The 14,622-nt window shown below is 36.5% G+C and overlaps 2 protein-coding genes across 2 annotated transcripts in view; both read right to left on the bottom strand.

The window, feature by feature from the left end:
• LOC128126864 (uncharacterized) overlaps positions 1 to 6,020 on the bottom strand; it is a gene marked incomplete at its 3' end in the record, with an annotated part of 49,008 nt that extends 42,988 nt beyond the window's left edge. Inside the window, exons 1-4 of the mRNA XM_052765012.1 lie at positions 5,934 to 6,020; positions 5,474 to 5,884; positions 5,021 to 5,392; positions 4,280 to 4,807 (exon numbers count right to left, since the gene is read on the bottom strand). Coding sequence (XP_052620972.1) covers positions 4,280 to 4,807; positions 5,021 to 5,392; positions 5,474 to 5,884; positions 5,934 to 6,020 — 1,398 coding nt within the window. The remainder of the gene's footprint in view (positions 1 to 4,279; positions 4,808 to 5,020; positions 5,393 to 5,473; positions 5,885 to 5,933) is intronic.
• Positions 6,021 to 11,099: 5,079 nt separating this feature from the next.
• On the bottom strand, positions 11,100 to 12,999 carry LOC111880411 (uncharacterized). Its single transcript, XM_023876840.1, has 5 exons — positions 12,913 to 12,999; positions 12,453 to 12,863; positions 11,975 to 12,371; positions 11,616 to 11,698; positions 11,100 to 11,447 (listed from the first exon to the last, which is right to left on the bottom strand). Exons 1-5 carry the CDS (start codon positions 12,997 to 12,999, stop codon positions 11,100 to 11,102), a joined length of 1,326 nt encoding a protein of 441 aa, XP_023732608.1.
• Between the last annotated feature and the right edge of the window lie 1,623 nt (positions 13,000 to 14,622).

Here is a 14,622-nt window from a genome sequence, read left to right as displayed (position 1 = left end):
TCTTTTATTCTTGTTATACATTTTTGGTGTCATACAACTATACACAGAACACACATGTATTAACTATATTATTAACGCAATAGATGTTGTTTCTTGTTTTAATATTGTGCATTGTCATGATATTGTACATGATGTCCTCCGCCCTCGAACGTTTCCGCCGTTCCGATTTGGGGTGTGACATATACTTATTATTATGCATATGCATATATCATATACTTGTTGTTCTGCATATGCATACACATAATCGCAATCGTATGTATTTAATTGCTAAATGCATGTACTTATTCTTATACATATGCGTATGTATATGTATATGCAAATTGTAACGCCTTATTTCTGGTAAGATTTTATTTCAAGCACTGCATTTTTCCTAAAGAACTTGTTGAGTTGGAAGCCCCAACTCGATGTGTTGAGGTTGTTTTGGCTGTGAGATTTTATGAGGCAGCTTGATGAGTTGAGGAGTCCCAACTCAGCAAGTTGGTCGCTCAGGAGGAAATCCTAATTTTAGGGTTTTGCACCCTATTTAAATACCTTAAGTCCTAGGTGTTGGCCTCATTTCTATCCTCCTTAGTCCCTAACCCTAATCTCGAAACACTAAAGCCTTTTTGAGTGTTGTGAGCCCTTTGAAAGTGTATTTTAGTGTGTTTAAATCCCTTAGAAGAAGGAGAAGCATGGTGCAAGGTGGTGATTCAAGTTGGAGCCTTCAAGATCTTGATTCTTTGCATCATTTCCAGCATATTTCTGGTATAAAGTTCTAACCTTGCTTAATATTTGATTAGATCTCTTTTTGGATTAGTTAAGATGCTTTTAGCCATGTTTGGGTGATTGGTGGGGTTGAAGGTCGTCCCAAGTGCTATCTTTCCAGATCTATGGTCCTCTTGAGCTCTTCTGACATAAACGTGCCAACTTTATGGTCTTAAGAGCTCCATGTATGCATTAAGTCCATCTTATGGCTTCTTTTGATCATTTGAGCCTTTTCTAAGCATACTTGAGAGTAAAGTTGGAAAGTTTACGTGTGTTTGCAGCCTTTAAGGACTAGATCTGTGTTTTGGGGCTTTTTGTTGGTGAAGAAGTGCTTATCGTTTAAGCCTTAACCTTTTAAGCATAGGGTTTGGGTTCTATACATATTAGCATGGTTCTTAAGGGTAAAGTTGGAAACTTTACCCTTTTATTCGACATTTTGGTTTAGATCTGAGTGGTTGACCTTTTAGTTTTGAGATCGGTAACTTAATAGATTAAGAGGTGTAATTCCTGAAGAAACTTGGCGAGTTCATGGGTGAACTCGACGAGTTGGATCGATTTTTCCCGATTTTGCTGATTAAAGGGGAAACTCGGTAAGTTGGATCGACTTTTCACGATTATGTTGATTAATGCGGAAACTCGACGAGTTAAGTCAACTCAGAATGTTGACTTTGACTATGACTTTGACCAAGTTTGACCTTTAAGGGGTTTTGAATTATTAATCGGTATTTAAGGGATTGTTTCTGTTTAGGGGTTGAGTAGAGCTGATTTTCGGGGTCGGGATTTATCCAGTTATCATTCAACATTCGAGGTGAGTTTCCTCACTAGGTTTTGCGGGTCTAAGGCACCAAGGTCGTCCCTTGTTTGATCATATTGTTATACTTGTTGTCTGTGTGATACTTGTTCGTTCTTATATGTGTATGTCATTTGGGCGAGGCCGGTTATATAAGTGTGGGTGGGGCTTGTATCTCATTCCTATCCGGGTGTGGGCGGGGCCCGTATCTCATTATTGCATGATATGTATAGTATGTGGTATTGTGGGGGAACTCACTAAGCTTTGTGCTTATAGTTTTCAGTTTATGTTTTAGGTACTTTGGTTCCAAGGGAAGATCTCGGAATGACTGCATCACACACACCATTAGGATTTTCTTATGATGTTTTACTCTGATTTATGACAAATTGATATATTGGTTTGTTTCAAATGTTTGGATGATATGGAAAATTACTATTCTATTTATTATTAAAATTGAAAATTTTTGGGACCATATTTTTGGATGTTACACATATGTATATGTATATGTATATGTATATGTATTTGTATATGTTTACTCTTATGCGTACATATAGAAGCATAAAAAAATTTTAAAAAAATATGCATGTGCATACATACATGTTTTTTAAAAATATAAATATGCAAAAAAAATATGTGAATATGCATTAAAAATGCATTTTCTTGAACTTTTCTAAAATGTTAATTTCGAAATATAAAGAATATCTTTTTTGATTTTAAAAAATAAAAATAAATAATTTTTTTCAAATAAGTGAAAATATACTTTATATTTCCAAATTAAGATTTAAAAAAAATCTAAAAAATACATTTTTAATGCATATTCATATTTTTTTGTGCAAATATATATTTTCAAAAAAAAAAACTAATATTTTTTATCAATTTTTTTGTAACCCTCTTAGATATATGTATTAACATGCTCAAGTGAAATTTGGTAACTAACTTCATTGTAGAATCCAGTTCAAGATGGATGTTTATTCATATACCATTGATGTAATATATTAGGAAAAGATGAATTGTTGGATACAAACTTATTTTAACCTGATTTCTTGTGATTGGAAGTGTTGTAAATGTGATTGAACATTGCTATTGAATCTATTTCATTGTTTTAGCATGGATATGTAATCTAACAATTACCACCTCCTGTCAAACATGAAGCTCAAAAAACAGTGCCTTCACTTTCACTCGATGAATTGAATCTAAGGCATTGATTGGTGAAAATTCATATAAAATGGTTTATTTTGCATAAATTAAATAATAGAAAAAGTGTTGCTATGAAAAAACATGATGGTTTCTCGGGAGGCTAAATCAAATTCAGAGTTTTTTTACTCAGGTAAAGTTAACTTATCTGCTTAGAATATACTTTTCGATTTTCATTTCTTACTATAACAACATTGTACATTGAAAAATCTACATAATCAGTGTTAGATGAAAGTATATTGTTATTTTTTTAAAATATTATTTTCGTCATTTATTTTATCCAAAGAAATTTAAAAAAGTACCATTTTTTTTTTCAAAATATATGTGAAATATTCTAATAGAATATTATACTGTAAATATTCAAATCAAAATTTTAGAATGTTAAAATATTCTACTATAATATTAAACTATAAATATTCAAAAAAATTCTAATAGAATATTAGAATATTCTAACAAATCTAACAATTCAAGTAAAATATTAGAATATTTTAGCATATCTACCAATTTTAATAGAATATTAAAATATTCTAACATTCTAAAATTTTGATTTGATTATTTACAGTGTAATATTTTATTAGAATATTTCACTCATATTTCAAAAAAACGGTGATTTTTTTATTCGATAAATTTAATAACGAAAATAATTTAAAAAAAAAAAAGAAGTTTTGGATTTTTCTTATAATAAACAATTTATAATTGTTTTTATCTCCAAGATTAGTGGTTACAATTGCGTACCCATATCTCATATATATATATATATATATATATATATATATATATATATATAATTTCACCAGCCCTTATGAACAATAATGTTTGATTAATGTCTCTTATGCCCTTAATTTTCCTTTATATTGACACTAGGTGTAAGACTCATGTATTACATGAGTTTATTTAAAAGAAAACCTAAATAAAAATTATAAAGATTTGAGAAGTATGAATTTATAAGAAAATAAAAAAAATATTGAATTATAAAAATTAAAGTGTTTTTTGCTCTTTTAAATTAAAACAAATAATTTAGATAAATAAATAAAGAAAGTTAATGAATACAGCAGGAGAATTTTTCAAACCGAACGGCATGACAAGGAATTCATAATGCCCATATCGAGTATGAAAAGCAGTCTTCGGTACATCCTGCTCATGAACTTTCAACTGATGATAGCCAGATCTCAAATCAATCTTCGAGAAATAGCTAACACCCTGAAGTTGATCAAATAAATCATCAATGAGGGGTAGTGGATACTTGTTCTTGATAGTCACCTTATTAAGCTCACGGTAATCAATACACATCCGCATTGATCCATCATTCTTCTTGACAAACAATACTGGAGCACCCCAGGGAGAGGTACTCCGTCGAATAAAGACTTTGTCAAGTAATTTCTACAGTTGGATCATCATTTCCTTCATTTCAGCTGGCGCAAGACGATAAGGAGTCTTCGCAATCAGAGCAGCACCGGGCACAAGGTTGATTCGGAATTCCACTTGCCTGTCCGGAGGTAATACAGGCAAATCATTGGGGAAAACGTCAGGATACTCGTTAACAACGGGAACCTCATTTACACTTTTCTTCTCCTCTTTCGAGGTATCAACTATATAGGCCAGATAGATAGAACATCCTTTCGATATGAACTTACAAGCTTTTAAGAAAGAAAGTATTTTTAAGCTTTTAGGTCTTTGTTCACCGTAGATGTAAGGAGGATTCTTCCCTTCGATAGGAATACATACTATCTTTTCATAACATAAGATTTCAGCATGATTTATTGACAACCAATCCATGCCGAGAATAATATCAAAATTGGGCAAGGAGATAAGGATCAGATTAGCAAGAAAATTATAGCCTTCAATTTCTATAACACAATCCCTATAGACTTTATCAGCAAGTAATGATATACTTCCCGCAGTATCTACGTGAAATGGTTGCACAATTGCATAGCAAGCAATTTGAAAAGAATGCGCAAATTCATGAGACACAAAAGAATCTGAAGCACCAGAATCAAACAAGATGTGAGCAGGTCTAGAGTTGACAAGAAATGTACCCGTCACAACGTTCGGGTCCTCACGTGCTTCTTTTGTAGTAATCTGGAATGCACGACATTTAGCTTTTGGCACCTCCTCCTTTTTAGTTGGAGTACCCTTTGATTGTTGATCAGGAACTTGACTTCTCGCCGGTTGTTGAACAGAAGCTTGACTTCCCATGATCTGACTAGTAAGAGTAGGGCAAAAACGTTTTCTGTGGCCAATAACACCACAAGAATAGCACGTACTACTCTTCATCGGGCAAACAGGTTTTACGTGACGGATTTCTCCACATCCATAACATATCACTGATCCTTTATCTATTCCGCATTGGCCTTGGTGATTCTTTCCGCATCTTCTACATAATGGTGACTGAAGAGAAAAAGATTGTGACCTTCCACGGCCACGAGATGCATTCTGAGATTGCATCCTTGAATTTGAATCGACTCGAACACATTGAGGTGGTGGCATAGAGGAAACAGGAGTAGTTCGTTCAATACGTGGCAGTTTTGAAACAGAAAGAGTGGCACCACGTATCTCCAAGTCATGCTCACGCTTTCGAGCATACTCTACAGCTTTATCAAATGATAGAACATCCCGATTTATCACAAAATCACAGATTTCATATCGTAACCCTTCCAAGAACAACTGAATTTTATCGTTTTCAGTTGGTATGTACTTTGCAGCGACTCATGCTCGTTGATTGAACTGAGTCTCATACTCATTCACCGTCTTCCCTTCTTGTTTGAGTTCTAGTAATTCTTTCTCTAACCTTATCCTCATGTCCAGAGGACAATACTTCTCTAGCAGACGAGTCTTGAACATCTCCCAGGACAAGTTCTCCTGGTCATAACCATTGAGAGCTTCATATGTTGCTTCCCACCAGACCAAGGCTTCATCAACTAATATTGCAAATGCGTAATTAGCCTTGTCTTCATTATCCACATGGGAAATACGGAATACTTTCTCTGTGTTCTGAATCCAAGTAAGAACGACTATAGGATTAAGGACACCGGCAAACTCTGTACTGTGTTCTGAATCCACTGCTCTTAAACGTTTTGAAAGAGGGATGTCTCGCCTTTTCTCCTGAAGATTCTCCAACAGTTTTCTCTTTGCCTTTATTATTATCCTTCCTGTGCTCTTTAAGAGTTTGTCGGATAACGCCAGTTAGTTTATCCATGATTCACACCTCACGAGGGGATAATGGAGTTTCTGCCTCATCAAGATGACGATCCCCACCAACTTCTGGTGTATGACTACTTACTGCTTCAGCCATTACTCTGAAAATGTGGAGTAATATAATAATTTTATAATATTATGATTTATTATTACCTAATACTTCACTTAAGTCTTTCCTATGGTTTGTATTCGTATACTAACAATGAATTAGTTCATATATTGAACTCTCAATAGTTTAAGTCTAAATACTAATCCTTAGAATTTAGTTCACTTAAACTTCCGCTCTGATACCATGATTGAAAGACCCTCCTCGATACTTTCATGAATTATATACTTCATTACTCCAAAACATGCTACATGAATATTCATAAAATAATATCTTATTATACAAGATGGTCTTGTTACAAAACATTGGATACAAACCGACTAAGTTTAAGTTTATTACAAAACTACCCAGGATATTGTAATTTTATACATACTAAAACTTAAATACAAAAGTAATAATAGAAACTATTCTAATTCTTCTGACAGTATATGGCTATACTTGATGCTTATTGTCTGCAATTTATTAAAATATTGAAAGGGTAAGCGACAACGCTTAGTGAGTTCAATAGTAGATACAATATAACGTTATGCCATATATATACATCAATATTGTAGAAGCAAAGAGGAACAACAAAGACATATGTGACAGGCGTTCATATCAATCAAAGACTTTATTCAAATATATATACTTTTCAATGCTTGATATACATCAATAAAGTTCTGCCCAAATGGCTTAGAAGACATAAATTTCTGATTATCATTTTGCTAGCATATACAAGCTTTTAGCCCTACCTAGCCCATTACGAATATCAAAAGTTATACGAGTCATGCTTTACATGGTCAAAGGCACAAAGTCAATAGCAAAAATATTACAAGAAATGCTCTACATGATCAAAGGTATATTACCAATACGAGACTTGCTCTACATGGCCAAAGACTTAAAGTCAACACCATAATATCACAGGAAAATAACCCGGAATAATAACACTGAAAAGCACATAGCACATATAACACATAACATACAATTGTTCCTATATATTGAACTCACCTTGAAATAACCGGGGTTAAAATAGTAATTTGGGCAGCACTTCGTTACTATAGATAACTTTCTTCTATAAAAACCGGGAGTTTTCTTGAAAACCGGGCTCTACGAAGGTAGAGCTTCAAACCGAAAAGATAAATTTATCGGGCTCTCCGGGCACTTCGTGACGTGTTTCGGTAGCTAAATTGACACCGGGGCTTTGGGGTGTGAAAATAGTAAGAATATTGATTTTTGGGTGAAAAATAGCAAAAATTTCCCTTTACCCGGGAAGGCTCGCAGCCTCCCTTTTATAGGGTGCGAAGGTCGGCCGAGATCGGACAGATGGCAGCGAGGGAGAGAGGCACGCAAGTGGGGGGGGGGGGGTGAGTCAGCAGCGAAGCAGCTCGGTGACAGCCAGACGCGAGGTCCAGCGAGGCTCGGCTCCAGATGCGAGGCGGTGCAGTGGAGGGGCGAGGTTCAGACACGCGTGCGAGACGCGTCGGAAATTCATTGGACCGCACCCTCGGTCAAATCAGCATGCGACACGCATCGGTTCCGGGTAGAGCGGCTACTGCTCATGCGAAAATTCCCGGTTCTGATCCATAATTTCTCGGTTTTTTAGCCAAAAACTTCTAAAATCCATAACTTCCGCATACGAGCTCCGTTTTTTACGTTCTTTATATGCACGCGTAGCTAAAATTATGCTCTACAACTTTTGTTGGCTAATTTTGAATTTAATTTTAATATTATTATTTTTAACAGATCGGGACACGAAAATCCGTTAAAAATTCATAACTTCTTCATCCGACATCCGTTTTTGTTAGATCTTTTACCGTTGTACTACTATTGACGAGACCTTCGATTCTCATTTAGGTTGTGTTGGCTAAATATCGCTCGATCTAAAATTCAAGTTTTTAGCTTTCTAATGCTAAGCTGAAACTTGGAAAAATCAAAACTTTCTCATATGAAGTCAGATTCAAAAGTTCTTTATATGAAAGTTAATTAATTTCACGAGTTCTACAACTTTCATTTAGATCACTAAGGCTAAAAAATAGTTTATCGGAAACTCACTCTTTACGTGACATAGTGTTTGTCGGTTTTATCGCGGATCTTCGAGTGGTCATAACTTCTTCGTTATAACTCGGATTTCGTCGAGGTTTTCGCCTAAATGTTTCTAACGAGATTCTCTACAACCCACAATAATAAAAGTTACTTATTTCAAATTTTATATTTTCGCTAAATTTCACTATTTGGCTTTTAATTGGAATCTCATAAGACATCCAATAGTTTATGATTGATTCTAAAGATAGTTTTACTTCATTTCTAGTAAAAAGTATCTGTTAGAACTCAACATTTAATTTCACATAATAATTTCACAATATTATTTACTTTTAATAATTTACAATACACGATAATATAACGTGTATGTTACAAATAGCTCCTCTTTTTGAGGATTTCGTCCCCGAAATTACATTGATTAAAACAAATGGGGATATTTAGCTTTTATCTCATTCTTATTGTCCCAAGTATAATTTGGGCCTCGATGGTTTTTCCACTTGACAAGAACCAATTCTACTTCTTTGTTGCGTAGATTAGTTGTTCTTTCATTCACGATCTCTTCAGGCTCTTCGACATATCTTAATTTATTATCCAATTTCACCTCGGATAATGGAACTGTCTCGTCATAGATGCTCAAGCATTTATGCAGATAACTCACATGAAACACATCATGAATACCTGCCAAATCTTTAGGCAATTCTAAGCGATATGCTTGCTTTCCAATTCTCTGGATGATTTTGTAAAGTACAACAAATCTGGGACTCAACTTTCCTTTCTTCCCAAATCTCATAAGGCCTTTCCATGGGGATACCTTCAGCATTACAAAATCACCCACTTGAAATTCTATGGGTCGCCTCCTCTTTTCTGTATAGGACTTCTGTTGATCCTGGGCCGCTTTCATTCTTTCTCGTACGATTTGAATCTTGTTAATAGTGTCTTGAATCATTTCAGGACCTCCAAGGATCTTTTGTCCTACATCACGCCAACATAACGGCGTACAGCATTTGAGACCATTTAATGTTTCATATGGTGGCATTTTGATTGAAGCGTGGTAACTGTTATTATATGAAAATTTGACAAGAGGCAAGTATTTGTCCCAGTTACCACCGAACTCTAAGACACATGCACGAAGCATATCTTCCACTGTTTGGATTGTTCCCTCCGTCTAACCATCTGTCTGGGGATGATAAGCTGTGCTGAGTGCAACTCGAGATCCTAATTCATGTTGCATACTCGCCCAAAAGTGAGAAGTGAAGCGAGTATCGCGATCGGAAATGATCTTTAGCGGCACACCATGTCTTGCAACAATTTCATCTAAGTATACTTGTGCGTATTTCTCCATTGGAGCAATTTCACGCATGGCGTGAAAATGTGGACTCTTAGTCAGGCGGTCAACGATTACCCAAATGCTATCATGCTGTGTAGCAGCTTTTGGCAATTTGGTAATAAAATCCATGGACAGCTCTTCCCATTTCCATACAGGAACACTAAGACTTTTTGGGGTTCCGTATGGTTTTTGGTGCTCTGTTTTAACTTGTAAACATACTAAGCATTCCTGTACATATCTTCCAATGTCTTTCTTTAGTCCAGGCCACCAATAATCAGCTCTTACATCATAGTACATTTTACTTGTACTAGGATGTATTGATAGCTTAGACTTATGAGCTTCATCTAAAATCACCAATCTTTGGAATCCATAGCCGGTTCTTAAATACTTTTAATCCTCGTGGATCATCAAGTAAAATATCAGCATAACGTACCATCCCTTCCTTCTTCACATTTTCTGGCTTTAAGGCCTCACCTTGCCATTTCTCTAGTTCATCTAGGATAGTGAACTTCACTGTAGTGTGGGTAATAGTATAACACATACTATTACGATAAACCTTTCTACTAAGTGCATCGGCAACAACATTGGCCTTTCCAGGATGGTATAGGATTTCACAGTCATAATCTTTGATCAGCTCCATGACTCGTTGTTTCATATTCAGAGTTTGTTGACTGAATATATACTTGAGACTCTTGTGGTCGGTAAACAGTTGGCATCTTGTACCAAAAAGGTAATGCCTCCAAAGTTTTAAGGCAAATACCACGGCAGCGAGTTCGAGATCATGTGTGGGATAATTCTTTTCATTATCTTTCAGTTACCTTGAGGCATAGGTTATCACTTTACCACGTTGCATCAACACACAACCGAGTCCCAACCTAGAAGCATCGCTATACACAAAGAAATCATTATCACCTTCTGGAAAGTGATAAGATGGGAGCATGAGTCAAAAGATCTATTAAAGTCGAGAAATATTTTTCTTGGGCTTCACCCCATTCGAACTTTGCGTCCTTTCGAGTAAGACTAGTGAGAGGTACAGCTATACGAGAGAAGTCTTTAATGAATCTCCGGTAATAACCCGCAAGACCCATGAAACTTCGAATTTCGGAAGCATTGCGAGGTGCTTCCCAATTCTGAATGGCTTTGATTTTGGTAGGATCTACGGATACACCATCACCAGAAATAACATGGTCGAGAAATTGAACTTGGCGAAGCCAAAATTCACATGTCGAGAATTTAGCGTATAATTTCTCCTTTCGAAGAAGTTCCAATATTGCACGAATATGAATGGCATGATCATATTCAGACTTCGAATAAATTAGAATATCGTCAATGAATACGATGACAGATTTATCAAGCATCGGGCGACATATGCGATTCATCATATCCATGAATACAGCAGGAGCATTTGTCAAACCGAACGGCATGACAAGGAATTCATAATGCCCATATCCAGTACGAAAAGCGGTCTTCGGTACATCCTGCTCGTGAACTTTAAACTGATGATAGCCAGATCTCAAATCAATCTTCGAGAAATAGCTAACACCCTGAAGTTGATCAAATAAATCATTAATGCGGGGTAGTGGATACTTGTTCTTGATAGTCACCTTATTAAGCTCACGGTAATCAATACACATCCGCATTGATCCATCATTCTTCTTGACAAACAATACTGGATCACCCCAGGGAGAGGTACTCGGTCGAATAAAGACTTTGTCAAGTAATTTCTACAGTTGGATAATCATTTCCTTCATTTCAGCTGGCGCAAGACGATAAGGAGTCTTCGCAATCGGAGCAGCACCGAGCACAAGGTCGATTCGGAATTCCACTTGCCTGTCCGGAGGTAATACAGGCAAATCATCGGGGAAAACGTTAGGATACTCGTTAACAACGGGAACCTCATTTACACTTTTCTTCTCCTCTTTCGAGGTATCAACTGTATAGGCCAGATAGATAGAACATCCTTTCGATATGAACTTACGAGCTTTTAAGAAAGAGAATATTTTTAAGCTTTTAGGTCTTTGTTCACCGTAGATGTAAAGAGGATTCTTCCATTCGATAGGAATACATACTATCTTTTCATAACATAAGATTTCAACATGATTCCTTGACAACCAATCCATGACGAGAATAATATCGAAATTGGGCAAGGAGATAGGGATCAGATTAGCAAGAAAATTATAGCCTTCAATTTCTATAACACAATCCCTATAGACTTTATCAGCAAGTAATGATATACTTACCGCAGTATCTACATGAAATGGTTGTGCAATTGCATAGCAAGCAATTTCAAAAGAATGTGCAAATTCATGAGACACAAAAGAATCTGAAGCACCAGAATCAAATAAGATGTGAGCAGGTCTAGAGTTGACAAGAAATGTACCCGTCACAACGTTCGGGTCCTCATGTGCTTCTTCTGTAGTAATCTGGAATGCATGACCTTTAGCTTTTGGCACCTCCTCCTTTTTAGTTGGAGTACCCTTTGATTGTTGAACAGGGACTTGACTTCTTTCCGGTTGTTGAACAGAAGCTTGACTTCCCGTGATCTGACTAGTAAGAGTAGGGCAAAAAAGTTTTATGTGGCCAGAATAGCACGTATTACTCTTCATCGGGCAAACAGGTTTTACGTGACGGATTTCTCCACACCCATAACATATCACTGATCCTTTATCTATTCTGCATTGGCCTTGGTGATTCTTTCCGCATCTTCTACATAATGGTGACTGAAGAGAAAAAGATTGTGACCTTCCACGGCCACGAGATGCATTCTGAGATTGCATCCTTGAATTTGAATTGGCTCGAACACATTGAGGTGGTGGCATAGAGGAAACAGGAGTAGTTCGTTCAATACGTGGCAGTTTTGAAACAGAAAGAGTGGCACAATGTATCTCCAAGTCATGCTCACGCTTTCGAGCATACTCTATAGCTTTATCAAACGATAGAACATCCCGATTTATCACAAAATCACAAATTTTATATCGTAACCCTTCCAAGAACAACTGAATTTTATCGTTTTCAGTTGGTATGTACTTTGCAGCGACTCATGCTCGTTGATTGAACTGAGTCTCATACTCATTCACCGTCTTCCCTTCTTGTTTGAGTTCTAGTAATTCTTTCTCTAACCTTATCCTCATGTCCAGAGGACAATACTTCTCTAGCAGACGAGTCTTGAACATCTCCCAGGACAAGTTCTCCTGGTCATAACCATTGAGAGCTTCATATGTTGCTTCCCACCAGACCAAGGCTTCATCAACTAATATTGCAAATGCGTAATTAGCCTTGTCTTCATTATCCACATGGGAAATACGGAATACTTTCTCTGTGTTCTGAATCCATGTAAGAACGACTATAGGATTAAGGACACCGGCAAACTCTGTACTGTGTTCTGAATCCACTGCTCTTAAACGTTTTGAAAGAGGGATGTCTCGCCTTTTCTCCTGAAGATTCTCCAACAGTTTTCTCTTTGCCTTTATTATTATCCTTCCTGTGCTCTTCAAGAGTTTGTCGGATAACGCCAGTTAGTTTATCCATGATTCACACCTCACGAGGGGATAATGGAGTTTCTGCCTCATCAAGATGACGATCCCCACCAACTTCTGGTGTATGACTACTTACTGCTTCAGCCATTACTCTGAAAATGTGGAGTAATATAATAATTTTATAATATTATGATTTATTATTACCTAATACTTCACTTAAGTCTTTCCTATGGTTTGTATTCGTATACTAACAATGAATTAGTTCATATATTGAACTCTCAATAGTTTAAGTCTAAATACTAATCCTTAGAATTTAGTTCACTTAAACTTCCGCTCTGATACCATGATTGAAAGACCCTCCTCGATACTTTCATGAATTATATACTTCATTACTCCAAAACATGCTACATGAATATTCATAAAATAATATTTTATTATACAAGATGGTCTTGTTACAAAACATTGTATACAAACCGACTAAGTTTAAGTTTATTACAAAACTACCCAGGATATTGTAATTTTATACATACTAAAACTTAAATACAAAAGTAATAATAGAAACTATTCTAATTCTTCCGAGAGTATATGGCTATACTTGATGTTTATTGCCTGCAATGTATTAAAATATTGAAAGGGTAAGCGACAACGCTAAGTGAGTTCAATAATAACAACAAAGACATATGTGACAGGCGTTCATATCAATCAAAGTCTTTATTCAAAGATATACTTTTCAATGCTTTATATACATAATAAAGTTCAGCCCAAATGGCATAGAAGACATATAAATTTCTGATTATCATTTTGCTAGCATATACAGGCTTTTAGCCCTACCTAGCCCATTACGAATATCAAAAGTTATACGAGTCATTTTACATGGTCAAAGGCACAAAGCCAGTACCAAAAATATTACAAGACATGCTCTACATGATCAAAGGTATATTACCAATACGAGACTTGCTCTACATGGTCAAAGACTTAAATTCAATACCAGAATATCACGGGAAAATAACCAGGAATAATAACACTGAAAAGCACATAGCACATATAACACATAACATACAATTGTTCCTATATATTGAACTCACCTTGAAATAACCGGGGTTAAAATAGTAATTTGGGCAGCACTTCGTTACTATAGATAACTTTCTTTTATAAAAACCAGGAGTTTTCTTGAAAACCGGGCTCTACGAAGGTAGATCTTCAAACCGAAAAGATAAATTTATTGGGCTCTCCGGGCACTTTGTGACGTGTTTCGGTTGCTAAATTGACACCGGGGCTTTGGGGGTGTCAAAATAGTAAGAATATTGATTTTTGGGTGAAAAATAGCAAAAATTTCCCTTTACCCGGGAAGGCTTGCAGCCTCCCTATTATAGGGTGCGAAGGTCGGCCGAGATCGGACAGATGGCAGCGAGGGAGAGAGGCACGCAAGTGGGGGGGGGGGGGGGGGGTGAGTCAGCAGCGAAGTAGCTCGGTGACAGCCAGACGCGAGGTCCAGCGAGGCTCGGCTCCGGATGCGAGGCGGTGCGGTAGAGGGGTGAGGTTCGGACACGCGTGTGAGGCGCATCGGAAGTTCATTGGACCGCACCCTCGGTCAAATCAGCATGCGACACGCATCGGTTCTGGGTAGAGCGGCTACTGTTCATGCGAAAATTCTCGGTTCTTATCCATAATTTCTCGGATTTTGAGCCAAAAACTTCTAAAATCCATAACTTTCGCATACGAGCTCCGTTTTTGACGTTTGTTATATGCACGCGTAGCTAAAATTATGCTC

The sequence above is a fragment of the Lactuca sativa genome, chromosome 6, assembly GCF_002870075.4.
Source record: "Lactuca sativa cultivar Salinas chromosome 6, Lsat_Salinas_v11, whole genome shotgun sequence".
NCBI lineage: Eukaryota > Viridiplantae > Streptophyta > Magnoliopsida > Asterales > Asteraceae > Lactuca > Lactuca sativa.
Note: the sequence above shows the minus strand (reverse complement) of the source record. Positions and strands in the feature narration are given on the sequence as shown.

Excerpts from the sequence above, each read along its gene's own strand:
- LOC111880411 (XM_023876840.1), bottom strand. The coding sequence starts at position 12,999 with ATGGCTGAAGCAGTAAGTAGTCATACACCAGAAGTTGGTGGGGATCGT. Across the intron at positions 11,699-11,974 it reads ACCTGTTTGCCCGATGAAGA|ATTCTTTTGTGTCTCATGAA; the intron begins GTAATACGTGCT and ends CTGGTGCTTCAG. Across the intron at positions 11,448-11,615 it reads CATTTCATGTAGATACTGCG|ATAGTATGTATTCCTATCGA; the intron begins GTAAGTATATCA and ends TGTTATGAAAAG.